General features: G+C 39.3%; 1 protein-coding gene across 4 annotated transcripts in view; it reads left to right on the top strand.

The window, feature by feature from the left end:
- The window catches only part of IDE (insulin degrading enzyme), a 113,147-nt gene that overhangs the window by 68,698 nt on the left and 17,204 nt on the right, over positions 1 to 27,245 (top strand). For 3 of the 4 annotated variants that reach the window (XM_043596986.1, XM_043596987.1, XM_043596988.1), the window contains exons 8-17: positions 995 to 1,087; positions 1,518 to 1,609; positions 3,372 to 3,452; positions 5,248 to 5,351; positions 13,741 to 13,843; positions 16,386 to 16,508; positions 18,813 to 18,895; positions 22,825 to 22,969; positions 25,495 to 25,605; positions 26,943 to 27,063. In XM_043596986.1, the coding sequence (XP_043452921.1) occupies positions 995 to 1,087; positions 1,518 to 1,609; positions 3,372 to 3,452; positions 5,248 to 5,351; positions 13,741 to 13,843; positions 16,386 to 16,508; positions 18,813 to 18,895; positions 22,825 to 22,969; positions 25,495 to 25,605; positions 26,943 to 27,063 (1,056 nt within the window). Of the gene's footprint in view, positions 1 to 994; positions 1,088 to 1,517; positions 1,610 to 3,371; positions 3,453 to 5,247; positions 5,352 to 13,740; positions 13,844 to 16,385; positions 16,509 to 18,812; positions 18,896 to 22,824; positions 22,970 to 23,470; positions 23,616 to 25,494; positions 25,606 to 26,942; positions 27,064 to 27,245 lie in introns of all 4 variants that reach the window. The other variant, XM_043596985.1, reaches the window with a different exon arrangement.

Raw genomic sequence — 27,245 nt, 5'->3', positions numbered from 1 at the left:
TTTGCTTTTATTTTTATTTTTTAACTTATTTTTAGTTTTGACAGAGCACACGTGTGTGCATGCACGCAAGTGGAGGTGGGGCAGAGAGAGAAGGAGAGCGGGAATCTTTTTTTTTTTTTTTATAATTTTTTAATGTTTATTTATTTTTGAGAGAGACAGAGACAGAATGCAAGTGGGTTGGGGCAGAGAGAGAGGGAGGCACAGAATCTGAAGCAGACTCCAGGCTCCGAGCTGTCAGCACAGAGCCTGACGCGGGGCTCGAACTCACTAGCTGTGAGATCATGACCTGAGCCGAAGTCGGACGCTCAACCGACTGAGCCACCCAGCCGCCCCTAGGAGAGGGGGAATCTTAAGCAGATTCCGTGCCAGCGCAGAGTCCAATGCTGGGCTCAATCTCAGCACCGTGAGATCATCACCTGAGCTGAAATCAGGAGTCAGATGCTTAACCGACAGAGCCACCCAGGCACTCCTGGGTTTTTTTCCCCCCCGCTGAATTTGTTTTACCCTTCAGTATTGAGCAGTGAAAGTTAGATATTTGAAAAGATATTGTGGTACATGTTTTAAAGAACAGAGAGGTTAAAAAGTAAAAGCTCAGTTTGGATATTCTTTACCATCTATGTGAAGTGACAGTACACATTATGTACTTGCCTGCTCTTATCCATCACACCAGAGGGTGTACTGAAATTTAGTCATTAGATGATTTCCAAGACCCCTCTCAACTCAGGCTCTGATTTTACATAACACTTAAGCACAATAGTCTACTCTTGCCTGGAGAACTGATTTGAAGAGTCCTGAGGAAAGCTCCCAACCCAAAAAATCCCTTGAGTCTTTACAGTGCCTGAAACGGGTTTTCTAAAGTAAGTTTTTCTGATCTTTTCTGTAAGTGGTCCATTCTGATATCTTGCAGACATATAGTATGGACTAAAAATAACATTCTTTGCCTTAAAAGAACCCACACATACAATCCTGTTTTGATTTCCTTTGAATGTTACAGGCTGGGTAAATACTCTTGTTGGTGGGCAAAAGGAAGGAGCCCGAGGTTTTATGTTTTTTATCATTAATGTGGACTTGACTGAGGAAGGATTATGTAAGTATTGACCTTTTTGATTTTGAATGAAATTGACTTCTTATTATATATATATATTTTTAACTTCTATATGCTGTGGATCTGTTTTATGTTGTAAAGCCATGGAACCTTTAATTCATGCAATTCATCCTTTGTATTTTTCATGTGCAACTTGGCCTTCATTTCATGGATTATTTTTCCTCCTTAACAACTGATCATTATGTTGTACTTGTGAAATGTGTACTTGGCTTTTCATTGGCTCATTAACTTCCCCAAAGTTCCTTCTGTCATATACCCTGGAGTCTGAAGGGCCATGTGTCTGACACCTTAAAATCAGTTTCAGGGAAGTGAGGATTCCATTTCTACTTACCTGACTGTACCTTAGGAGTGAGCTCAGTACTTTGAAGCATTCAAGGACTGAATGATTTTTAAGTGTGCCCCTTTTTTTCAGTACATGTTGAAGATATAATTTTGCACATGTTTCAATACATTCAGAAGTTACGTGCAGAAGGACCTCAAGAATGGGTTTTCCAAGAGTGCAAGGTAATTTTGTTTCACCAAAATTTTTCTTAAGGAAAAATTTCAGAAAACATAGATATGTGAATTAAGTTTAAAGCCTAGTGAAACTTGTAAAGTTTTGGGGGGTTTTGTTGTTATTTAAACTCTAAAAAACCTGGCAGTGCATAGTAGCTTTAGTTAATGCTTATACTACTCTGATTGGCTACCTGGGGCACAATTAAGGGCTAAGGCATCACATAACCTTTCTTTGCAGGAGAAAAGAAACTGCCTTTCTATCCCTCAGAAGAAAGCCAGCCGTTTCTTGAGCTTGTATCTGTAAGGGCTTACATTACTGTTTGCCTGAAGCTTCATGAGCCTCTGTCGTTTTCAGATCTGGTGACAAAAATCTCTAGCATACTTTCAAAAAAATAGTGAATTGTGGGCGCCTGGATGGTTGGCTCAGTATTTGAGCGTCCAACTCTCAATTTCAGCTCAGGTCATGATCCCAGGGTTACCAGATCAAGCCCCACATTGGGCTCCCTGCTGAGCATGGAGTCAGCTTGGGATTCTCTTCGTCTCCCCTCCCCCTTCCCCTTCCCCTTCTCCCTTCCTGTCTCTCTCTCCCTCCCTCCCTCTCCCTCTCTCTCCCTTCCATCCCCCTTCTCTCTCTCTCTCAAAATATATAAACTTAAAAAGGAAATAGTGAATTGTTTTATGTATGATTATGTTCTTTTGTTGTTGTTGTTTATTTTTGAGAGCGCACAAGCAGGGGAGGGGCAGAGAGAGGGGGACACACGATACGAAGTGGGCCACCCAGGTGCCCCTGTGTAATTGTGTTCTTAAAAGTGATTTTATTGTTGTATGTATGGAAAGGCCTCGCTGTCTTTTATTTATTTTTAAAAATATGTACTTTATATTTAAGACCTATTACGATTCTGAAATGTATTTTAGGATAAGAGAAATCCTTTTTACTTAGATAAAAGTTTAAAGGAATACTTGCTGCGTGGACAGTAACTTCTAACCTGGATGCATTTCTCTGAATGGATCAACAAAATCATCATCTGTGCAACTGTTGATCTTGCAAGGTTCTTCCACAGTTTTCCTAATTCTCTAATAGTTTAACAATTTAGGTTAAAGAAATCATAGTCTGTATTGGTTATTTTTAAATTACTTTTTTATTTTTTATTTATTTAAAAAAAATTTTTTTAAGTTTATTTTGAAAGAAAGAAAGCGCGTGTGCAAGCGGGAGGAGGGGCAGAGAGAGAGGAGAGAGAATTCCAAGCAGGCTCCAAGTGCTGTCAGCCTAAAGCCTGATGTGGGGCTTGAACCCACAAACCATGAGATCGTAACCTGAGATGGAATCACGAGTCGGACACTTAACCAACTGAGCCACCCAGGTGCCCCCCCTCCTTTTTCTAATGTTGGTTTATTTTTGAGAGAAAGAGTGCATGTGTGCACACCAGTGGGGGAGGGCAGAGCGGGAGGTAGGACAGGATCCTAAGCAGTCTTTGTGCTGACAGCAGTGAGCCCAATGCAGAGCTTGAACCCACAAACTGTGAGAGCGTGACCTGAGCTGTGGTTGGACGCTCAACTGTTGAGCCACCCAGACACCTCTATATTGCTTATTTTCATTCATATTTTATACATTTCTAAATCAAGCATAGCCAGTTTTTCAGAAACTATGATAAAGTTAAATATGGAGTAGAAAGTCTATAGTGCAAACTAAATACTAAAGAATTTTTTTTTAAAGAAAGTATTTCTAAATGATGGGTGACTTATGTGTAATTGGGTTAATTTTTCTTTTTAGGACTTGAATGCTGTTGCATTCCGGTTTAAAGATAAAGAGAGGCCACGGGGCTATACCTCTAAGATTGCAGGAATATTGCATGTAAGTTTGTTATTTTACATATACGTTGGTATGTAGAGTATTTTTGTGATCCTGCATATATTATCTTCAGTACTACATGAATGATAAAAATTGAAGCTGCAGGAGAAAACTTTAGACTTTGTAGCAACCAGGCAAACTTTGATGTCAAAACATGCTTAAAATCATGATTTTCATCATCCTAAAAATTATCTGTAGTATTTTTCATTACATAGGCATTCTGCTTATTGGATTTAAATATTTTTCAGTTCTACAATGTGTCAGTTGCTAATTATGTGAAAGTTGTATAGATCATCTGCTTTTCTCCATTTCCATTGCTACCACCTAGTCTGAGCTACCGTCATGTCTTGGCCTTGACTGTATCATGGTCTCTTACCTGGGATCTCCTTATCTCTGTTTTCCCGCTTGTCCCCCGCTACTGTTTATTTTTCCAGTCCCAATAATCTTTTGAAAACCAAAATCAGATTGTTTCACCTCTCTGTGTCAAGTCCTTCAGTAGTTTCCCATCAGAATTGGAATAAAATCTAAAATGTCACCTTGGCCTACAAGGTGATTTGGCCCCAGCCTGTCTCTCTGACCATATTCTGTATCACTCCCCAACCCACCTTTCCCCATTCACAATCCTCTCTGGCTGTACTGGCTGCCTGCTTCCTGCCTAATCTTCAAGCATTCAGTTTATTATTCCCTTTTGGGGTCTTGTGTATTTGCCATTTTCTCTACCTGGAACACTCTTGTCTCTTGTCTTTGCATGGCTGGGTTCTTATCATTTGGGTAGGTGTCTCTTCCTCACAGAGACCTTCCCTGACCTCCCAGTCATGGCTCTGCCCCTTTCTTATTCAGAGTCCCTATCACTATAATGATAGTATTCGTTTATTGTCTTTCTCCCTCCCAATCAGAATATAAGCTCCTTGGCTAAAATAGGTGAAGGAGATTAAGAGTGCACTTATCTTGATGAGCACTGAGAAATATACAGAATTGTTGAATCATTACATTGTCCACCTGAAACTAATAGAACACTGTATGTTAACCATACTGGAATTAAAAAACAAAACTTTAAAACTCTGATCACTCCCTCTCCTGACTTACATGTTAATTGTTGTTTTGTATTTTAGTTCAAACTTGAGTCTTAATCCCCAAATGAATTATTATTGTTATTATTTAACTTATTATTGTATGCAAAAAAAAAAAAGAATATAAACTCCTTAGGGAACAGGGACATCATCTGTCTTACCTGGCACAGAGTAGATGTTTGTTAAATACTTGTTGAATGAATGAAACAGGCTGTCTCAGTATATTGGAAGTTGCTCTTACTAAAAAAAGCATCTTCTACATTATTTTTCTTCACTAGCCCAAAGTATAAGCCATCTCCCCCCCACAAAAACTTTCTAAATGTTTTTCTGATTTCATTCATAGAAATTTGAGAGGAAATTCTGTTCATAAAAATGTACTTTATATTAAGAATCCTATAGATGTCAGCATTTCACTGTCAAATTTTCTTCATTAACAAGTATTCAATTTCTAGCCAGAAATACATTTTCTCCCTGAAAAAAAAAATGTGATTTTGCTCTCTATAATGTAAATCTATTTGGGGATTAACTACAAAATTATCCTACAACAGGAAACTGCTTCAGGTGTGGTAAGAGAAAAATGTTTCTAGTGGAGTAAAATTTAGTTAAAGGAGGATGTGAGGGGTATAAAATAATGGATTTAATGTGTTAGAGATTTGTTTGCTTTAATAAATTAGACTCTATAGTTGCCTTGCACATTTAACTTATCTGTTTGTTTTTCTTTTAATAAGTATTATCCCCTAGAAGAAGTGCTTACAGCTGAATATTTACTGGAAGAATTTAGACCTGACTTAATAGAGATGGTTCTTGATAAACTCAGACCAGAAAATGTCCGGTGAGTCACTCTACATATTTTACTGTTGCATACTAAGTTTTCAATAATGATTAGAACCTGAAAATTTGGAATTGTGAATAAAATGATTTTAAACTTTTTATGAAGCATGATTAGAGTAGAAAGAAGAGTATAATGAAGGGGCGCTTGGGTGGCTCAGTCAGTTGGGCATCTGACTTCGGCTCAGGTCATAATCTAATGGTTCATGATTTCAAGTCTTGCTTTGAGCTCTGTGCTGACAGCTCAGAGCCTGGAGCCTGCTTTGGATTCTGTGTTTCCCTCCCTCCCTCTCTCCCTCTTCCTCCCCTGCTCACACACTGTCTCTCTCTCTCTGTCTCTCAAAAATGAGTAAATGTTTAAAAAAAAAAAAAAATAGTACATTGAAGCAATACTAAACTTGAGCGAGTTACTACGAGTCACTACGTGACCAACCTTTGTTATCTTTACTCACCCCCTTCACTCATCCTCTCTCCACTGTAGATGATTTTGAGGCAGTATCTCTAAAATATGAAGACCTTTAGTTTTTTGGGTTTTTTTTTAATGTTTATTCATGTTTGAGAGAGAGAGGCAGAGAGAGACAGAATGCAAGTCAGGGAGGGGCAGAGAGAGAAGGAGACACAGAATCTGAAGCAGGCTCCAGGCTCCAAGCTGCCAGCACAGAACCTGACACGGGGCTCAAAGCCACGAACCGCGAGATCACGACCTGAGCCAAAGTCGGATATTCAACCGACTGAGCCGCCCAGGCACCCCAACATGAAGACCTTTAAAAAAAAGAAAATGTAGTCATAATGTCGTTATCATGAATGAAATATAATAATAGATCATCTTAACCTGGTTTCATCCTAACTCAGATGCCCAAACTATCAGCTTACATGTCTGGCTTCATAAACAAATGAGTACACCCTCCTCTTTTTTTTTTTTTTTTTTTAATTTTTAATGTTTGTTTATTTTTGAGAGAGAGAGAGACAGAGCATGAATGGGGGAGGGGCAGAGAGAGAGGGAGACACAGAATCCGAAGCAGGCTCAAGGGTCCAGGCTGTCAGCACAGAGTCCAACACGGGGCTCAAACTCACAAACCATGAGATCATGACCTGAGCTGAAGTCAGCCGCTGAACCAACTGAGCCACCCAGGCTAGGACACCCTCTTTTGTAAGTGGAGGGAAGCATTACAATCTCAGAATCCTCTCATTGACCAGTGATTAACCAGGAGATCAAAAATTGGAGGAGCTTTTACAGTAACAAAGATATTCTTTCTAGAGGAGGTTCAGCCCTAAAGAGCTTATGAACTATCCCATGATATTTCTGCCTCAAAATTGAATTTCACCCGTGTTTTCCAAAGTCAAATAATACAAAGAATATACTTAACTGACACATATTTTGCATTTTTAATTTTTCCCTGGTGTCAAGCACATATTTCTAAAATTCTCCTGAAGATCTGGAAATTGAGTAAGTATGTTTTTTGCAACAGTCATTTTATTAATAAAATCAACAATCTGGTAGAACTTTTTGAAGAAGAAAAATCCTTCTGACAGAACTATTCCATCAGTCTTTCCTAGTTACCGTTGTTTGCGCTTTTCTGACATGTGCTAACAACAAACGATGAGAAAATTAAAAATATTACTGGTAGTTACACAGTTTGATAAATGTGATAAAATGATATAGAACTAACAATACACACACATTCTATCAATATCAACTTCCTTATTTGGATATTGTACTATCATTAAGATATAACCACTGAAGGATCTGGGTGAAGAGTACGTGGGATCTCCCTATACTATTTTTGCATTTTTCTATGGATTTGTAATTATTTCAAAATAAAAAATATTTACAATAACAACAAAAATATAAAATAATTAGGAATGAATTTAAAGATAAGCAACACATCCATATATAAAACTACAAAACAGTGCCAAAAGAAATTAAAGACCTTGTTTGTAGATTAGGAGACTTGCTATTAAATTTTTTCCTGTCTGGGGCACCTGGGTGGCTCAGTTGGTTACGCTTCCGACTTTGGCTCAGGTTACGATCTCGAGGTTCACGAGTGTGAGCCCTGAGTCATGCTCTGTTCTGACAGCTCAGAGCCTGGATCCTGCTTCAGATTCTGTGTCACCCTTGCTGTCTGTCTGTCTGTCTGTCTGTCTGTCTGTCTCTCTCTCTCTCTTTCTCAGAGATAAACATTTAAAAAAATAAAATAACACAGACTGCATGTAATCACAACTAAAGTCCTAATAGCCTTTTTTTCTTTTAGAAATTGGTAAGCTGATTTCAAAATACATATGGGTATACAAAGGACCTAGATTAGCTATAATACTCTTGAACATAAAAACAAAAGTTGGAGGACTTGAACTACCAGATTTGAAGACTAACTAAAGCTACGTTAGTTAAGACATTGTGCATTGGCCTAAGGATCCAAGAGAAATCATTAGAATAAAACAGAGTCCAGAAATAGAACCACACATATATGTTCAGTGGACATCATTTTTATTATGGTAAAAAACACATAACATAAAATTTATAGTCTTAACCATTTTTAAGTGTCCAATTCAGTAGTATATTCATATTGTGGTAAAAGAGATCTCCAGAACTTTTTTACCTTGTAAAACTGAAACTGTACCCATTAAACAACTCCTCTTTTCTCCCTCCTACCATCCCCTGGTAACCCCCGTTCCACTTTCTGTTTCAATGAATTTGACTGCTAACATACCTAGAATAACTGGAATCATACAACATATCTTTATTTCACTTAGCATAATGCCTCAGGTTCATCTATGTGGTAGTGTGAGATGGGATTTCCACTTTGCCATATTAAACCTACAAATAAAGCTATAGTCTTTGCCACATGCCTTGCTTAAGTCATAAAGAAGTCTTTGGGAGGAGTTGTTCTTTCTGAATGTATGCAGGTCCTAGTGATAACTGTCTTGTCTAAATGTTTGGTAGACTGACAGCTGACTAGAATCTAAACCGCTGGCCTAGGCTTTTTTTAGGCTCCACTCCTTTCCCTTTCTGAAAGTCAGAGCATTTATGCATCTGCATCTTTGCTGCCTTTTCTCCTGTCCTCCAGTATTTCTAAAGGGTGTTGGGCATTGATCCTACTGGGATTTATTAGTTGCCTAAGCATCACAGAGTATGATCTGCATTGGAGATGTGAATTCATTTGAGCCACTTTGGCTGATTCACTCACTAACCCTGGCCTGGGTTTCAGCCAGGGGATTGGTCCACCTTTGCAGTTTAAAGACCCATAAATTCTAAATCAGTATTCAAATTCTAATTCAGTAGTCTTGTCATCTGCTATCCTGAGACCAGTGTATCGCATTTTGCTTTAGGTCATTTTGCTTTATGAGTTCTTCCCAGGTAAAAACTGTGTTTTTCTTGGAGTGCCTGGGTGGCTCAGTCGGGTAAGCATCCAACTTCAGCTCAGGTCATAGTCTCGGGGTTCATGAGTTCCAGCCCTGTGTCAGGCTCCGTGCTAACAGCTCAGCCTGGAGCCTGCTTCGTACTCTGTGTCTCTTTGCCCCTCTCCTGGTAGCACACACGCGTGGACTCTCTCTCTCTCTCTCTCTCTGTCTAAAAAATAAATAAACATTTTTTTAAAAAACCTGTTTTTCTCGGATTCAGGCTGTCAGGGCTCAATAAAGGTTGAATTCTCTAAGCATTTAGCCTAAACTTTCTTTGATTCCTTCTTTCTTAAGAAACCCTTTTAAAAAGTGTCTTTTAGCATTTTTCATGAACCTCAATTTCTTCAGCACTTTGGCCTTCCTGTCGCTATTCTTTCGGGGCTTTTTTTAAGTTTTATTTTTATTTGTTTTTGAGAAAGATAAATATTTTTGAGAAAGATACCAAGAGCAGATGGGGGAGGGGCAGAGAGAGGAGACAGAATCCCAAGCAGAGCCGGACAGAATCTGTCAGCACAGAGCTTGATGCCAGGCTTGAACTCACAAACTGTGAAATCATGACCTGAGCTGAAATCAAGGGTCAGACACTTAACTAACTGAGCCACCCAGGCGCCCCCCCCCCCCCCACGTTTTTTTTAAGTTTTTTTTTAAATTTTTTTTTCAACATTTTTTATTTTTATTTTTGGGACAGAGAGAGACAGAGCATGAACAGGGGAGGGGCAGAGAGAGAGGGAGACACAGAATCGGAAACAGGCTCCAGGCCATCAGCCCAGAGCCTGACGCGGGGCTCGAACTCACGGACCGCGAGATCGTGACCTGGCTGAAGTCAGACGCTTAACCGACTGCGCCACCCAGGCGCCCCTTAAGTTTTATTTTTATTTACTTCCTGACACTATTCTTTAAGTTTGAGTTTCATCAATGGATTTTTTTTGGTACTTTCTTCTTTGGGGTGTATTTTTTGAAAATATGATTTGATATTACGATATTGTAGAATTCTGGTGAAAGGATAGAGTTCATCTATTTAGAATCCTTATTTAAAAGGTAATGGAACTGAAGCCCAGAGACTTGCCTAATTTAGATCTTAACTGTGATTTTGGCAAGATCTCAAAGAAAGTGAGTCAGAGTATCAGCCAGATTCCAAGTTTCTGATGGCCAGATCTGTGCCCTCTCTACTAATTCTGTTTGAAGCCATCACAACTGCCTGTGAAGCTTCTCCTCGTTCTTGGATGTCATTCCACTTCTCTCTCAGGGATTATTTGCAAAAGTATCATGAGAATTCATACCCTGGGAACCATATTGCCTTTTAATGTCTATGGTCAGGATACTTACTATTTCTGAATGGGTACTGTCCAGCTTCAATAGCTATTCATTTCCTCTCAACATTTCTAAATGGCTGACTTGAAGTCAGTGGTGAGCATTCATGCTAGGCCACTGTTTCCTTCTCACTGTTATAACTTTCAGCGTGAAAAGAAAAGTTCATTTCTCTCCTATTTCTTTTTTTTTTTTTTAATTTTTTTTTCAACGTTTTATTTATTTTTGGGACAGAGAGAGACAGAGCATGAACGGGAGAGGGGCAGAGAGAGAGGGAGACACAGAAACGGAAACAGGCTCCAGGCTCTGAGCCATCAGCCCAGAGCCTGACGCGGGGCTCGAACTCACGGACCGTGAGATCATGACCTGGCTGAAGTCGGACGCTTAACCGACTGCGCCACCCAGGCGCCCCCTCTCTCTTATTTCTAAGGACCATGTCAGTACCGTATCAGCAACCAGCTCTCGGTGGATAGAGTTAAAGAATAGCATTGCTCCCACCACCACAGACACACACTTAAAAAACTCAAGACTATTTTTTAGTATAATTAGATTTCCAGCAGATAGTCTAAGGATGCTATAGTATCTGTGCTAGTTTTTCTGAATTGTCTGCAGTTAAATATATTGCAGCTGTCCGTGGCATTCTTAGATTATTGTAACTTCTCTCTTTTTCCCATAACTCAAGTGTTCTTGTGCTTCAACACTCTGCATTTCTAAGTAGATTTGATGTGTATGTACTCTGTCTCTGCTATCATTCCCCTTGCCTACCTCTTATAATTTATTTTTAGATACATAGCCTTTCACTGTATATTTCAGTTTTAAATTCCTCAGTGGCACACCAATTCTTGTTTTGCAAAGGTATCTCTATCAGGCCAGTATTTGAAGTTTGCCTTGTTTGGGGAACTTTGTTTATCTATTTCATATTTGCTTCCTTGTAACATTTGAAATGTTACCCATACGCTTTACCTGGGTATGCAGCTGTCTCAGTCCCTTAGGATTGCAGCTGACCAATCTCCCTTCTTCTCCCTCTTTTAACTTGCCTGTTGCTAAGCAGTGTCCAGCCTCTGCCTCTCTCTATGTCACATAGTCATCCTCCAAAGCATATGGCAGCTTTACCTGAACCTTTTCACTTTCTCCCTCAGAACAGAGTTTACAGTTTTCTTGTTTCAGGGGGCATGTCCACTACCAAATGAATGCTTCAGTGTTCACAAGTTATAATCAGTTACTTCATTATTCTGATGCATGGGCTGTCATTCAGGGAAACCAAAGCCATCTATGTAACAAGCTTTTCCAAAATCAAGCATCTCATGGAAGAGAAGATGGTAACACCACCTCACTACCAGGTTATTTAACTTCCTAACACAATTTTCAGAAGTCTCCTTTAGAATCGGTCCATTCATTCTCTAGGAAGTGAGCAAGAGTGGAAGCATTTTCTAGGACTGAGTCTTAGCAGACCCTGTCATGTATTGAATGAATGTCCTTAAGAAACATTACATACCCTTAATGTGGCCCTGTGAGGAGGAGGAGGAGGAGGAAGAGGAGGAGGAGGAGGAGTTGTTGTTGTTGTTGTTGTTCTTCTTCTTCTTCTTCCTCCTCCTCCTCCTCCTCCTCCTCCCCTTCTTCTTCTTCTTCTTCTTCTTCTTCTTCTTCTTCTTCTTCTTCTTTTAATGGTTTCTGCCTGCATTTTTTTCCTTTTTTTAAATTTATTTTTAAATTTACATCCAAATTAGGTAGCATATAGTGCTCTAATGATTTCAGGAGTAGATTCCAGTGATTCATCCCCTATGTATGACACCCCAACAATTGTCCTCCTTAATGTCCCTTACCCATTTAGACCATCCCCCCACCCATAACCCCTCCAGCAACCCTGTTTGTTCTCTGTATTTAAGAGTCTCTTCTGTTTTGTCCCCCTCCCTGTTTTTATATTATTTTTGCTTCCCTTCCCTTCGGTTCATCTGTTTTGTATCTTAAATTCCTCATATGAGTGAAGTCATATGGTATTTGTCTTTCTCTTACAGGCTAATTTTGCTTAGATACCTTCTAGTTTCTAATTTCTTCTAATTTCACTCAGATACCTTCTAGTTCCATCCACGTAGTTGCTAATTGTGGCCTTGTGAGTTCTATATACACTCTACATATACCCTGCAAGAGGAATTCTCAAACTGCCAAACATGGATCATTTCTTCTGGACATGATAACAGAACTCTTTCATCCATTAAACCCTATGATTTCTCACTTGTTTCTGTGGAATATATTCTTATTTAGCATGTTTTCTAGAACTGGCAGTGGTCAATGGCAGCTTGAATACCTTCAGCTGGTAGATTAGTCAGTCATGCTAACAGGTTAGCCGGATTGCTTATGATATCTACCCTAAAGCAGGTGATAAAGACCAAGTCTAGCTAGCCAGGTAGAGTATTTCGTCTAGAATAAATAAGAAGTTGACAGTAATTCAGACAGTCAGGCATTGAAGTTGGGAAGGTGTGATGAGGGACAGGAACACACAGATTTGGAAGATGGTTGGGTATTCAGTAGAGAGGAGTTTTCATTGCAAGTACTGGGCTTTCAGCTGTGAGGCAGACATTGAGAGGCTGGAACCAGACCTCTGAGAGGATGGGTGAGAACAAGTAGGAGCATACCTAGACCTTGTTATTGAAATTGGGACGTAAAGGAGAAGTGGGACCAGTAACAGGACTGACTTAGCTCTATCTTTTTTCCCTGAACTTTTTTTTTTTTTCCCTTCTGACTTCTGGGCTGTTTCTATTTTCCCATCAATGAAAGCTTTTAACAAACCAGAAGATAGAGAGGTGTTTCTTGGTCTCGTTTCCTTCACCTCTAGCAATAGGAAGGGCAATGTATATGTGTTAAATGCATATGATGGTAGTATGTGGTAGGGAAAAAACATAGAGCACAAACTTAGCAAATAATAATATGAGTGTGTTTTTGGTTTTTTGGATATCTGGATGAGCCAACAAGGGTTTTGGGGTTTTTTTTGTTTGTTTGTTTTTGTGGGTTTTTGCGTTTGGTTTGGTTTGGTGGGGGGTTTTTTTTGGTTTTTTTTTGTTTGTTTGTTTGTTTTTTGCCATTTTTGTTAACACTGGGCCTCAGCTGTTCCTGGGAAGGAATACTTTGTTTTGCTTTTTTTAAGACTATTTTCCAACTGAGTTTGTTCAGTATTTTTCCCTAGCTACTCTTCTTTTAAAATTTTAGTTGGTAGCATACCCACAAGACTCCTGCACACAGTTTTTCACATTAAAAATGATGGGCTCTAACCAAAGGATAACAGAGACTATGGCCAGAAACCTCTATACTTCATTCCTTGTTTTGACTAAACATTATAGGACTTACTGGGTCTTAGAGGCCCACCATATTCTTGGATATTATTTACATTTTCATGGCACTTGGGTGGTTCAGTCAGTTGAGTGTCTGACTCTTGATTTTGGCTCAGGTCATGATCCCAGGGTTGTGGGATCAAGCCCTGTGTCAGGTTCCACAATGAGCTTGAAGCCTGCTTAAGATCCTCTCTCTCCCTGTGCCCCTCTCTCCCACTTAGGCGCTCTCTCTGTCTCTCTGTTTCTCTCTCTCTAAGATAAAAATTAAAAAAAACATTTTCAGGAGTCAGGCTCTAGAAATGCATATATACAACATGAGTTTATAAGGTTTTTTTATTTGTTTTTTCCATTTATCTTTAGGGTTGCGATAGTTTCCAAGTCTTTTGAAGGAAAAACTGATCGCACGGAAGAGTGGTATGGAACCCAGTACAAGCAAGAAGCTGTACCAGACGAAGTCATTAAGGTAGGGTTCAGTCATCTGGGAATAAACTTGGCATTGTGAGGGGCACCCAAGAATATGAGCTCCCTAGATCAACTCATGGGCCAGTGTGGAGAGTGACGGCCCACAGCTGTCTGTGCTGTCCTGAGCAGTGTGGACAAGGAGATGGAGAGCTAGAGCTTAGGTTTTTGTGTGAAGAAATGGCACTATGGCCACCTTCTCATGTGTCTGTTAGACCATCAGGGCTGAAAGCAGACCCTCAGCCTCATGCAGTCAAAGATCATTGAAGTCCAAAGTACACAGAGAAGCAAAGGCACCAAAACAGGCAAGAAGAGATGGAAGTAGCATGAAAAACAGATACAAGGGCTCCAGAGGGCTCACCGTCGTGCTGGGTGTACAGCTGGGAATAGTCTCTGGGATTCGCACAGTCTTCACTTTAGGAGGTGCCATATTGTATGCCTCATATTGTGTCATTGCTCTTTTTGTCAATGTAAGGGAATTAGAATTTGTTTCAAAACAGCTGTGTTTAGGTAGTATGTTACCCCATTCATAAGTAGTGAAGCTTTTGTTTATGAGTCTTAACCTACTTGTCTAGTACTTTTTAGTTTTCATTGTTATTATAGCTTTGACATTGTCCTTTATTTGTGGGAAAACACCAGAAAGCCTTGCTCTGACTAGGTTCTAGTTAAACTTGAATAATGGACATTTCTTAAATGTACTTGTATAATGACAATACAGAAAAAAAGGATAGTGTAAGAAAACCATCGCTCTGACCTATTCACAATACAGAAGGAAATCACTGGAGCCCCTTAGTATATGAAAATATCCATCTAGCTAAACTGAGGAATGCTGATCTCCCATGAATTAATTGTAAAGCAAAAGAGAACCCCTATTCAGCAAGCTCTGTTCATAACCTGCCCCAAATGGGAATTTTTTAAAATAAATTTATCTGGGAGACATCTGGCTGGCTCAGTTGGTAGAGCATGCAACTCTTGATCCCAGAGTTGTGAGTTCAAGCCCCACCTTGGGTGTAGAGCTTACTTAATTAAAAACAGAAGGAAAAACAACAACAACAAAACCCAAAACAACCCAAATTTATCTGGGAGTTTAGCAGCGAAATTATTTACTATGTGTTTCCCAGCCCCTACTCTTCAGCCATTCGGGAAACTTGCTACTCATAATACGGCCAACATTCCCACCATTCCAGTGCCAAAAAACATAAATGTAGAAACCAAAACAGAATAGAATTGCAGAAGCTGCAAGGCTGTGCTGGATCATCTGAAGACCAAATCGCTGAACCCAGCATCACTGGCAGTGGTGGCCCTTTTTTTTTTTTTTTTTTTTTTTTTTAACATAATGAGAAGTCTTATAAATTAGAGTCCAACAATCATTGACCTGTGATCTGTCCCACTTAGCTTTTGGAACTAGCCCATGGAGCACAATCAACATGTTGTATCAACCCTGTCCTACAATCCAGACTTAAGTATCCACTTTGTCCTTAACTTTGTGTGTGAATTACTGGTTCACTTAGAAGTTCACATGATCGTTGGGAGAGTGGTGGAGCAGGCCTTAGGAAGCAGTACTAAAGTGAAAGAACCCCCCCCCCTTTTTTTTTTTAATATTTGCTCATTAGATTTATTTATTTATTTATTCATTTATTTTTTTATTATATGAAATTTATTGTCAAATTAGTTTCCATACAACACCCAGTGCTCATCCCAAAAGATGCCCTCTTTAATACCCATCACCTCCTCTCCCCTCCCTCCCACCCCCCATCAACCCTCAGTTCTCAGTTTTTAAGAGTCTCTTATGCTTTGGCTCTCTCTCCCACTCTAACCTCTTTTTTTTTCTTTTTTTTCCTCCCCCCCCCCCCCCCCGCCCCCCCATGGTTTTCTGTTAAGTTTCTCAGGATCCACATAAGAGTGAAACCATATGGTATCTGTCTTTCTCTGTATGGCTTATTTCACTTAGCATAACACTCTCCGGTTCCATCCACGTTGCTACAAAGGGCCATATTTCATTCTTTCTCATTTGCACGTAGTACTCCATTTTGTATATAAACCACAATTTCTTTATCCATTCATCAGTTGATGGACATTTAGGCTCTGAAAGAAACGCTTTAATCTAGTTTTCAAGCCATACATGCAAGTAACTTAGTGCAGCTGAAAGTTTAATTCTTTTATAAATGACCTATTATCTATCAATTGCAAGAATATATCCTTTTCCAGATTATTCTCCATTCTTTAGGGAGCTAGAGCAAACGTGATCTTCATATGGACCAGGTAGTCTCTCAGTGTTCTGAAGTCTCAGATTGCCCCTTAATCTCAGCTAGTCATTTTGGAAATATGTAAAGAGGAAAGACAGGTAAGTGTAAAATCTTGACTAGTAAAAGAGAGACCAACTCAAGTTTCACGAAAAGCCATCAGTGGATTTGGAAATGGAAAAGGAAAGCTGTGTGACGTATCCCCTTAATATTTGCCTAGACATTAAGCAAAGGGACTATTTTACACTCTACAGTGCAACTCTAATTGCTTTTGTGTGTGTGTGGTTTTCATTATTCATCCAGAAATGGCAAAATGCTGACCTGAATGGAAAATTTAAACTTCCAACGAAGAATGAATTTATTCCTACGAATTTTGAGATTTTATCATTAGAAAAAGAAGCAACACCATACCCTTCTCTTATTAAGGTAACATGTTAGAACTGGTGATTTTTTTTTTTTAATGCTTATTTATTTTGAGAGAAGGGGTCGTAGAAAGAGAGTGTAGGAGAGGGGCAGAGAGAGGTAGAGAGAGAGAGAATCCCAAGCATGCTCTGCACTGTCACTGCAGAGCCCAATCCAGTGCTTAAACTCATGAACCGTGAGATCATGATCTGAGCCGAAACCAAGAGTCGGATGCTTAATCGACTAAGCCACCCAAACACCCTTAGAATCAGTGATTTTTAAATTTAAGAGATGCACCTATTACACGGAAGGGATAGAGAGATGATTTCTTGCATCTGGTACTAGGTTGTTTTGGGGGGCTCACATCCTAAGAGCTAACGGAAAGTTGTAGAGAATAACTGTTAAGAAATATTAAAAGGCTAGAAATGTTAAAGCAAACAAACTACTAAAGAATTTAGAATCTAGGGGTATTGTTTTCTTTGCAGAAAAAAAAAGATAAATCTAGGCTACAACCACAGATCTACTGAAAGTTATCGGCCTCCTTTCCATAGTCACTGAAGACCCAGTAGGAAGTGGAAGTTAGAGAACTGCATCGTGCAAGTTAGAGATAAAGAAAATCTCTAAATCCTGGAGTAGAGCATATCCAAGGGCAGCTGTTGGATTTCCTGCCCTTGAAAATAATTCTCATTTTGGTAGAATGGCTCTAGGAAATCGATGAGAACAAGGAATATAGGAAGTTAATAAGCCACTGAAAAGGGTGATTGAGAAATGGGGCGCTTTTTTTCCCCCCTTTTTCAGAATGTTCTTTTTGTGTCATTATTTCACACCTTGAGCAAATTGTGTGGAAAAATGGATCAAATTATTAATACACATCCTCTTTCCTAAATTCTCTTTCTAAACTTACCACCATAGACACACATCTTTCTTCTTATTTTCTTCAAAGGACCTAACATTTAGATGAACTCAATGAGACAAGAATGTTTAGAAACTTGAAATTTAATTTATCTCATGCAACTAGATTATTAACTAGACCACCATTTTTCTTTAAAAATGACGTTTGAATGAGTTATAGGTTGGGTTATTCAAAGAGAAAGCTTTTTTACCTCTCCTATTATTTGTTGTTTTATTTTTTCTTAAAAACATTTTTTTAACATTTATTTTTTGAGAGACAGAAACAGAGTATGAGTGGGGGAGGGGCAGAGAGAGACAGAGACACAGAATCTGAAGCAGGCTCCAGGCTTTGAGCCCGATGTGGAGCTCCAACTCACGAACTATGAGATCATGACCTGAGCCGAAGTTGGACACTTAACCGGCTGAGCCACCCAGGAGCTTTGTTTTAAATAGGTCTTCTCAGAGTAAACTACGGAGAACCTTTACATCTCTCATCAGAGTTTCAGGAGTTTTTAATACCATATGAGTGAAGTAGAGAGTTAAGGTAGTGGGTTATTTGTTCATTCTTGACTGTGTTAGTTATCCACTACTGCATCATAATGAATTCCTCCAAATTTTAGCAACTTAATGTTTATTTTTATCTGCATGCAATTTCTGAGGATCAGAAATCTGGAAGTGGCTCAGTTGGGTGGTTCTGGCTCAGGGTCTCTCATTAGGTTATAGTCCAGCTGTTGAGTGAGGCTTCAGTCATCTGATGGCTCAATTAGGGCTGAAGGATTTTCTTCTAAATTCAGTTGTGTGGTTGTTGGAAGGCCTTAGTTCTTCACATGGGCCTCTCCATAAAGTTGTTTGACTTGGAAGCTGGCTTCCTCCAAAGTGAGTGATTCAAGAGAGAAAGTGGGTGATCAAGATGGAAACTACAATGTCTTTTAGGATCTAATCTCAGAGCTACCCTGCCATCACTTCTGTCATAGTCTGTTGGTCACGTAGACCAATCCTGGTTCATTGTGGGAGAGAGGACTATACAAGATGTAAATGCCAGCAGGCAAGGATTGCTGTAGCTCACCTTGGAGGCTGGCTGCTATACCCCCCTAAGAACCCCTGCGTCTGCCTCCCAATGTTCAAAAATACAGGGACAGGACAGTTGGAATTGGCTTCTCCAGCCTATCCCTTCCTCTACTGTGTCCCCATCCCCTCAGCCCCCGCACCCAGGGAGACAGAAGGGTGATTTCTCTCTGCTACCAGGATCAGCAGTTTTCTCTTTTCACCTTCCCACCTGGTGACCCTCTGAGTTTGTTTCAAGGCCATAAGACAGCAGCCTCTGCAGAACAAAATTCTCAGCAGTGCCTCTGTCCTACTCCTCTTGAAGTATGATTTGATTGAGCTTTTTGCAGAATGTGCCCGTATTTCCCTAACCAAATTGTTTCTCCATCACAGGATACAGCTATGAGCAAACTCTGGTTCAAACAAGATGATAAGTTTTTCTTGCCAAAGGCTTGTCTCAACTTTGAATTTTTCAGGTATGTAAAATGAATCTAGCTACAGAGTTTCTTATAAAAATCAACAGTCGCATTCCTAAAAGTTTTCTTCATGTCAACGGACCCATGTATAGAAGTAAAAGAAACGAGTTCTGTGGCTGGGGCCAGGGAAGGCTGCTGCTGGTAAGGGATATCGTGAAAGCCAAGGTTGTCAATTCTTCCTTTGCATTGATGAACGCACCCTTTGACATGATTTATGCTAGCCACTAGAAGGGCCTTCCTAACTTTCAGGACTTTGGAGCCTGGGGAGGCTGTAGACTCACCCAGAAATTTCGTTGAGAAATTTCACATTTGGGTGTGTTCTGTTGTAGTTTTGGTTTTGTATTCCTGAAATTTCCCCAGAGGAAGAGGTAGTAGTTCCTAAATGACTTTGAGTCTTTTCCAGCCCTTTAAACGTCAGAAGCCCTTAGATACTGCTTTCTCTATTCCTGGCTTTGTTACTTAAAAACAATTTAATTAAAAAGGAATGTTTTTTACTAAACATTAAAAAAATGTTTAGTAACATTTATGAATACTACTGTTGGAATGATTTCTCAGTATAAATCTGGAGTTCATCTCTGTCTCCTTTTATTTATTTGTAAAGTGTATCACCCAGTTCAAATTTTACTTTGTGAGTTTACACTTCATAATTTTTTATTTAAAATTCAGTGGTGTGTGTTTATGAAATAAACCTATCATCATGTCCATTTCTTCACTGGATTATTTGTTTTTTGGGTGTTGAGTTTGTTAAGTTCTTTATAGATTTTAGATACTAACCCTTTATCTGATACCTCGTTTACCAATATCTTCTCCCATTCCATCGGTTGCCTTTTAGTTTTGCTGATTGTTTCCTTCGCCGTGCAGAGGCTCTTTATTTTGATGAAGTCCCAATAGTTCATTTTTGAAACCTATCATCATGTAATAATGTTCACTAAATTTTATTTGGAAGACTTGACATGAAATTAAAACGCAATGCGTTTTAAATGTTTTGGAAAAGGGGGCGAGAATCTCTGAATAGAAAGTTGGTATTTTGCCAGCATGAACTGCTGAGATTGCAGGGATGTAAACATTGAAGAAGCTGGAGATTTGTAGACTTGTCTGGAGCTGCACTGAGATTGTTTATTTTTTATACTGAACATGAATTGTCCAGCTATGGCTTATTGTTGGTAAAGCTTGTTTATTTTTTGATACTCATAGTGATGTTTGTAACATCCCAAGCAGCTTGTCGCCACTGTGCCATTTGACTTCTGTGATTATGAATTTCTTTACGGTACATTTTGAGAAACTATTTGATATTTTTGCATTCTCTAACTGGCCCATACTGTTGTTGGAATTAAAAATGTCTGCTTCCCAAAAGACCCTCTCTCTGTGTTCTGGTCTTCCTAGAGGTCACACTGCTAGGTTTCTTGACATTTTCTATGTGTGTGTACTTTTTAATCTTTTCAGAAATTGGATTATGTTATGCGTACTTAGTTACAGTTTTAAAAACTCTGATCCATATTTAAGCATATAGCACCTGAATACAATATAATATTTATTAAAAATTTTTTTAAATGTTTGTTTATTTTTGATGGAGTGTGAGGGGGAGAGGCAGATAGAGAGGGAGACACAAAATTCGAAGCAGGCTCCAGGCTCTGAGCTGTCAGCACAGAGCTTGATACAGGGCTCGAACCCACAAACCGTAAGATCATGACCTGAGCTGAAGTCGGACGCTTAACTGACTGAGCCACCCAGGTGCCCCCAAAACAATATTTTTTAAATGAACAAATGAACCAGAATTTAAGCGTTGCAGTTGAATCATGTTCTCTTTTACACCTCACCAGCACAGCCTGCTGCGCACGTAGCATTTTAGGATATGTCTTGGAATTACATTCAGAGCTTGAGCCATATGGCTTTGAGCTCCCAGATTTGGCTTTTTCTGGCTTTTCACTTCTACCTAAGATTGCCATATAGGTGCCTGTGGGCCTAAGCCCTTTCTAGAGTCCCTTTTATTTGATAATTTTGCTTTTCAGAGTTGTGCTGTGCGTTTCTGAGCTGCTGTTTGCCTAAAGAAGGAAGTGTGTCATCATATAGAATACAGTACTTAAAAAAGTTCGGTGACAGGACATCCATTTAGATTTCCCAGATGGAGAAAGTTTATATAGTTACAGAGTTTTCTCTTTGATTTTTAAAATAATTTTTTCTAGTGTTTATTTATTTTTGAGAGAGAGAGATAGAGTGTGAGTGGAGGAGGGGCAGAGAGAGGGAGATACGGAATCCGAAGCAGGCTCCAGGCTCCAAACTGTCAGCATAGAGCCGGACGCAGGGCTCAAACCCATGAACTATGAGATCATGTCCTGAGCCGAGTCAGACACTTAACTGACTGAGCCACCCAGGCACCCATCTCTTTGGTTTTTAATTTTCTAAGCGGCTAAGCCTCTTTCTCCTATTTTTGCTTCATTATCAGCCTTGATAAAATTATTGGCTTTGCTAGCAGTACATTGGTTATATTTACTGTGCTACAGATAGAGTGAAACTAATTTGCCGCCAAACAAGCCAAGCAGGCACCTGGCCTCGGGTCCTTTACACTGGCTGTTTTCTCAACTTGCCCACCCAGATGTCCCCAGAGCTCGCTCCTTTGCTTTCTTCGGGTCTAGGCCCACATGTCACCTTATGAGAGAGGCATTGATTAACTATCATATGTAAATTAGCAATCTTCCTATCCTATCATCATCACCCTTCATTCCTATTCCTCTTAGTCTGCTTAATTTTTCTTCACAGCACTATCCCCACTTGACATATTAAAATTTATTCTCTCCTCCAATTAGACTGTTAAACTCTGTGAGGTCAGAGACTTTGCCTGATTTGTTTCTTCTTTATTCTCAGTACCTAGAGAAGAGCCTAGCACTGGGCTCTTCTGATCTATACGTGCTTATATGTATTATAATAGTAAGTGTGTGATACATATTTGTTGAGTGAATGACTCTTGCTTGCTTGTCATAAAGGTGAGCAGTGTCCTATAATCAAATGAGTAGATCACTTGACTTGGATTTGAATCCTAATTCTGCCACTACCAGCCCAGGTGACAACATAAGGAAAACTGTTTCTTATTTGGGAAATGATTTAAGTTAGGTGGATCTCTGTGACCCTGTTTAGCTCTTGCACTCTCTTATTGTTTCCTCTTTTTGGTTGTTCTTCTTCACCTAAGTTGGGTTTTTTTGTTTTTTGTTTTTTTTAATTTTAATATTTTTTCCTAGCTGGGGCTGCAGTTATATAGTGGGAATTATCAATTATTTTACTGACAGTGCTCTAGCTTTATTGGTTTTGGTAGAAACTCAGATAAGCTAACATTTCACAGGTGTCCATAAACTTTCTCTTTTAAGTTCAGAAACTTCACAGCATACAAACTTCTCAGTCTCATACTCCTCGCCAAGGGTATGGCTTTCTTGGAGGAGGACATGAAAATGCCAGATGAGCTCTGTCCGGCCATGCCTTCCTTCTTTTTATTTTTATTTATTCATTTTAAGTAACCTCTTCGGCCAGCGTGAGGCTTGACCTCACAACCCCATGATCATGAGTCGCATGTTCCACCAGCTGAGCCAGCCAGGGGCCCCACCATGCCTCCTTCTATGAGCCTCAACACAGGCATGCCTCGTGGCCTGTTCCCATTCCTTACCTGCCCTGCATTTCTGACTCATCAGTCTGGCCACACCATCTGGGGTCAACAGTTGCTTCTCCCTCCTCACCACCACCAGCACACTTGGCATATTTCAGGCTTCTTTTTCAGACATCTTGTTTTTTTCCCCCTCCTGAGAAGAACAGACTCAAGAATTCAAACCATATCTTCAGGAAATTGTATTAACCGATAATTCAGTTTCTTGATCCATCTCGAAAGGCCACATCACATTGGGAAGTAATAAATCAGCTATTTTACTGTCAACATTTTCTTCCAGCCCATTTGCTTATGTGGACCCCTTGCACTGTAACATGGCCTATTTGTACCTTGAGCTCCTCAAAGACTCCCTCAACGAGTATGCATATGCAGCAGAGCTAGCAGGCTTGAGCTATGACCTCCAAAATACCATCTATGGGATGTATGTAAGTACCCACGTCTTAGAGCCTTCCACTCATCAACATTTTTTTATATTGATTTGATGGAAGCGTTTTTGATTGAGGGTATGAGTTTAATTTCTTTTTAAAAATATTTATGGCTAATCATATTTTCTCATTTAATTTTTAAGTTCACTCTTATTTTAAGTATTCAGCATTACATTCACATTATGCAAATTCTCCTTGATTTCTGTTCTGTTTTTTTGTTGTTTTTTTTAAACATCTTTCATCAGATTGTCACATTTTTCTCCTCAAACAAAATTGGACCCTGACTTAGGTTTAGATCTCATCCATTCTCTATGTGAAATCTTGGTCTTTGACAACAGAATGAAGTCTTCCTGCCATTGTTAAAACATAAGGTTGGCCTATTCTGTTTCCCTAGAAATTCAGATCATGAGGCTGCATATCCATACTCTTCGGTCATGTTTCTTCATTACCATGCCACTGCTTGAGGTATCAAAGCATTTCTTTTGTTTTTCTTTTTGTTAGTCGCTACATTTATGCTGATCCTCTCCATTGCAACATGACATACCTGTTTATCAGGTTATTGAAGGATGATTTAAAAGAGTATACATATGCAGCACGCCTCTCAGGTTTGAGCTATGGCATTGCATCAGGAATGAATGCAATACTTGTAAGTAAAATGAAAACCAAAGAAAAGGCACCACACCATTTAAGCATTATGTTGAGCTTGGGAAAACTATTAACTTCTGCATTTTTAAACAAGAAGGTTGATGGTTTTTTCCTTGCACCTTTTTAGTGATTGAAGAACTGAAATTAGTATTGCTTTCACTAATGAATGACTTAGCGTTTAGTGCAACTTGTGAACATGTATGTGTGCTACATTTATTTGCATGTTCCTCTGCTTGAAATGTTTAACCTATTAATTCTGAAAGCATGTTGTCCTTTCCATGTGCTTGAGTGTATTAACATCTGTAAGTGAAAAATATCTGTAGTTATTGTTGTGGTGCTTGAATTTTACTCAAATATAAGCTTCCTTTATTTTTGCTGACAGCAGTAGAAAGCTCCTGTGTCCAAGTACATTTGATGTTTTCATTTAGTTTATTTTGTAGCATGCACCATTAACTACTTTTAAGTGTGTTTTAAAATAAGCATTATTAAAAACATCCCAAGAAATAACTAGATCCTTGCTCCTGAAACTATTTCTGATGTGTTTCCAAACCTTTATCTCATTTTCAAATTAACATCCCTTGTATGGCACACATTCATCTTCACTTTTCTTGAAAAAATACTGTATGTTTTAGTAACAACTGCAGTGAGAGCATGTGCTGTGTACTCCTCTTTATAAATTCTTATACAAAAGGGTTTTAAATATAAATTCTTATACAAAAGGGTTTTAAAATTGTATTTTGCAGTGCTTTTCTTTCTTTACACAAGTAAATTTTCTGGTGGCTTTTATTTAACGTATAAGAGTGTATGTAACCATTTTCAGAGTCTAGGGAAATTTGAAGCTCAGAGATCAAAATAAACTCCAAATAGAAAAGTCATAATCTGTTTATTTTTTGCTCTTGACCTTTAGTAGCATATTACCATTAAAATAAATAATTTTTAATTTATGACAAAATGAGCTTTCTACTAGTTGTCAGTCTATTTCCCATGGTACGTGATGTGCTCACCATGGCCGCGATGACCTTCTCTCCTGCTGAGGTTCTTGCCTGTCATTCTGTATAAGGCAGAGGCTTTCATAGACCTTCCACATGCAGTGCGCCCTCTATTGCTGTGGATGCCACCATGTGGAAATAAAATAATAGGCCTCCCCTGCTTTTCGAATGCAGTGCTTTTGGAGATCATTAGAGTATATTGTCCCACGGTAAAATCCTGATAGTACAGTGTGTCCTCACTGTGCATCATTGGCTTTTGATGCATCAGCAGAATTCATCAAACAAGCATCTGTGTGGATCCTGTTTGGGCAACATTGAATGACAAAAATGGCAAAATGCCACAAGAATGTATACACATGCACAAAATTAGGGCTGCCTGATTTCTCCAGAAATGATTTTTAAAATATTAAAATATTTTTATATAAACAATTTGGGGACATACCTAACAGTTGGCTAGATAATACTACCTGTGATTTTTAACCTTCTTATCACATCTACAAAAACCTTAAGCCTGCTATTCCTTAGAAATTATTTTTGAAGATTAAACTTGAAACACATTCTGTAATTAATTTTGATTTAATGGGAGCTTGAATGTCAATGATGTGATATGTTCTGCGTTAGTTTGGCATCAGGTGAGTTTTCCTACTGTTGACTTTGGTTAGGAACAGCAAAATTAGGCTTTTAGATTATTAGTAAATAAAGATGGTTAATGTTCTCTTCCTAAGTGTTAAACTATTTGAGAAGATCAATTAGTCGACTTTATTTCATTTTTATTTTAATATGCTGGGCTTTGGGGTTTTCTGAATGTTTATAAATCAAGCTTATGGTGTTTATTTGGAAGTTTTTTTGGTGATGTTTTTAGACTTCTAATACCCCGAACTCTTTTTGTAGCTCTCGGTGAAAGGTTACAATGACAAGCAGCCGATTTTGCTAAAGAAGATTATTGAGAAAATGGCTACCTTTGAGATTGATGAAAAAAGATTTGAAATTATCAAAGAGGCGGTAAGTGTTCTGAACTCATTTTTGTAATTTTGCCACATAATGAACATTTTAAGAAAAATGAGGGGATGGCTGGGTGGTTTAGCAGGCTGAGTGTCAGACTCTTGATTTCAACTCAGGTCATGATCCCAGGGTTGTGGTATCAAGCCCCGCATCAAGCTCTGCACTGAGCATGGAGCCTGCTTAAGATTCTCTCTGTCTCTCTTTCTTTCCCTCTCTCTCTCTCTCCCCCTCTTTCCCTCCCTCCCCCTCCCCCCCCCCCCATCTGCCCCTCTCCCCTACTTGAGTGTGCTCTCTTCCTCTAAAAAACACAAAGGAGGAAAAGCCCTATTAACCATGTGCCAGTCCTCTCACCCTGTCTTTGTTAAAGCCTGTGCTCTATCCAGAAAGAAAGCCTGGGAGACTCAGGGACACCTGACCCCCAAGAGCTGGAGAGGTTGCAGCACTGACTTTCAGAGAGAAGCCTGAGGGCTGTGAAGGACCCCTTGAAAGTTTCATCCAGCCTTTACTTTAGAAGAACACATGGTTTTGCTGGCTAAGATCTGCCTACCATGAGAACCTTGTCACATTAAGGCAGACTGTTTAGGCTTGATGTGTCTTCCACTTAAACTCAACTCACAGTAAGCCTGATAATGGAAATAAGGGATGGATAGCTATTTTAAAAGCCAAACTGTGACTTTAATTGTACATCCTCCAAAAAATTAACGTTTTCAAATGTAGTTTTCGGATGAAGATCCAATATTTTATGTATGTAAGTGGACATGTTGCTTGCTTATGGAGACTTTTGGAATGGCCTTATGGTACAGAATCAAAGGATACCAAAAGCTGGAAGCCCTGAATACTAGGGATGACTCTCTGAGAGAGAAAAAATGTCCCATAGTGAAGACACTTAGGACACAAGTCAGATGCTGGGATAAAGCAGCAGCCTGGAGAAAGGAAAACATGCCCTTTAATTTAAGGATCAGAGAGGAGTAAGCCCCATTCTAAATTCCTCACTTCAAGGGGAGCCTGGGTGGCTCGGTCGGTTGGGTGTCTTCGGCTCAGGTCGTGATCTGGCAGATCATGGGTTCGAGCTCTGCATGGGGCTCTGTGCTGTCAGCGTGGAGCCTGCTTCGGATCCTCTCCCTCTCTCTGCCCCTCCCCTGCTCTCTCACTCTCTTTCAAAAATAAATATTAAAAAATAAAAAATAAATTACCTCACTTCAAAAGGAGAAAGCAGCAGATACTCGTGCATCCCAGTAACACATGATTTATGCAAAATGAAGTTTGATTATAGTTGATCTTTTTAAATGATTTAAAAGGACTTCTAAAATGAATGGACCCATGTCTCTCTTTACTAGTACATGCGATCTCTTAACAATTTCCGAGCTGAGCAGCCTCACCAGCATGCCATGTACTACCTCCGCTTGCTGATGACTGAAGTGGCCTGGACTAAAGATGAATTAAAAGAAGCCCTGGATGGTGAGGCTATTTTTGTACTTATAACCCTGTACATTTTTTTCCTAAAATCATTTTGATCTATCTCGATATCTAGTGTTTATGCTTTCTAATATTTCTAATAACTTGTAGTTTTATTAAAGCCAGCTGTGCATCCTTTTTATCGAAATGAAAACAGTGGTGGCCTTTGAAGTGGCTTTCGTGTT

The sequence above is a fragment of the Prionailurus bengalensis genome, chromosome D2 (assembly GCF_016509475.1).
Source record: "Prionailurus bengalensis isolate Pbe53 chromosome D2, Fcat_Pben_1.1_paternal_pri, whole genome shotgun sequence".
NCBI lineage: Eukaryota > Metazoa > Chordata > Mammalia > Carnivora > Felidae > Prionailurus > Prionailurus bengalensis.
This window is presented reverse-complemented; position numbering and strand designations above follow the sequence as displayed.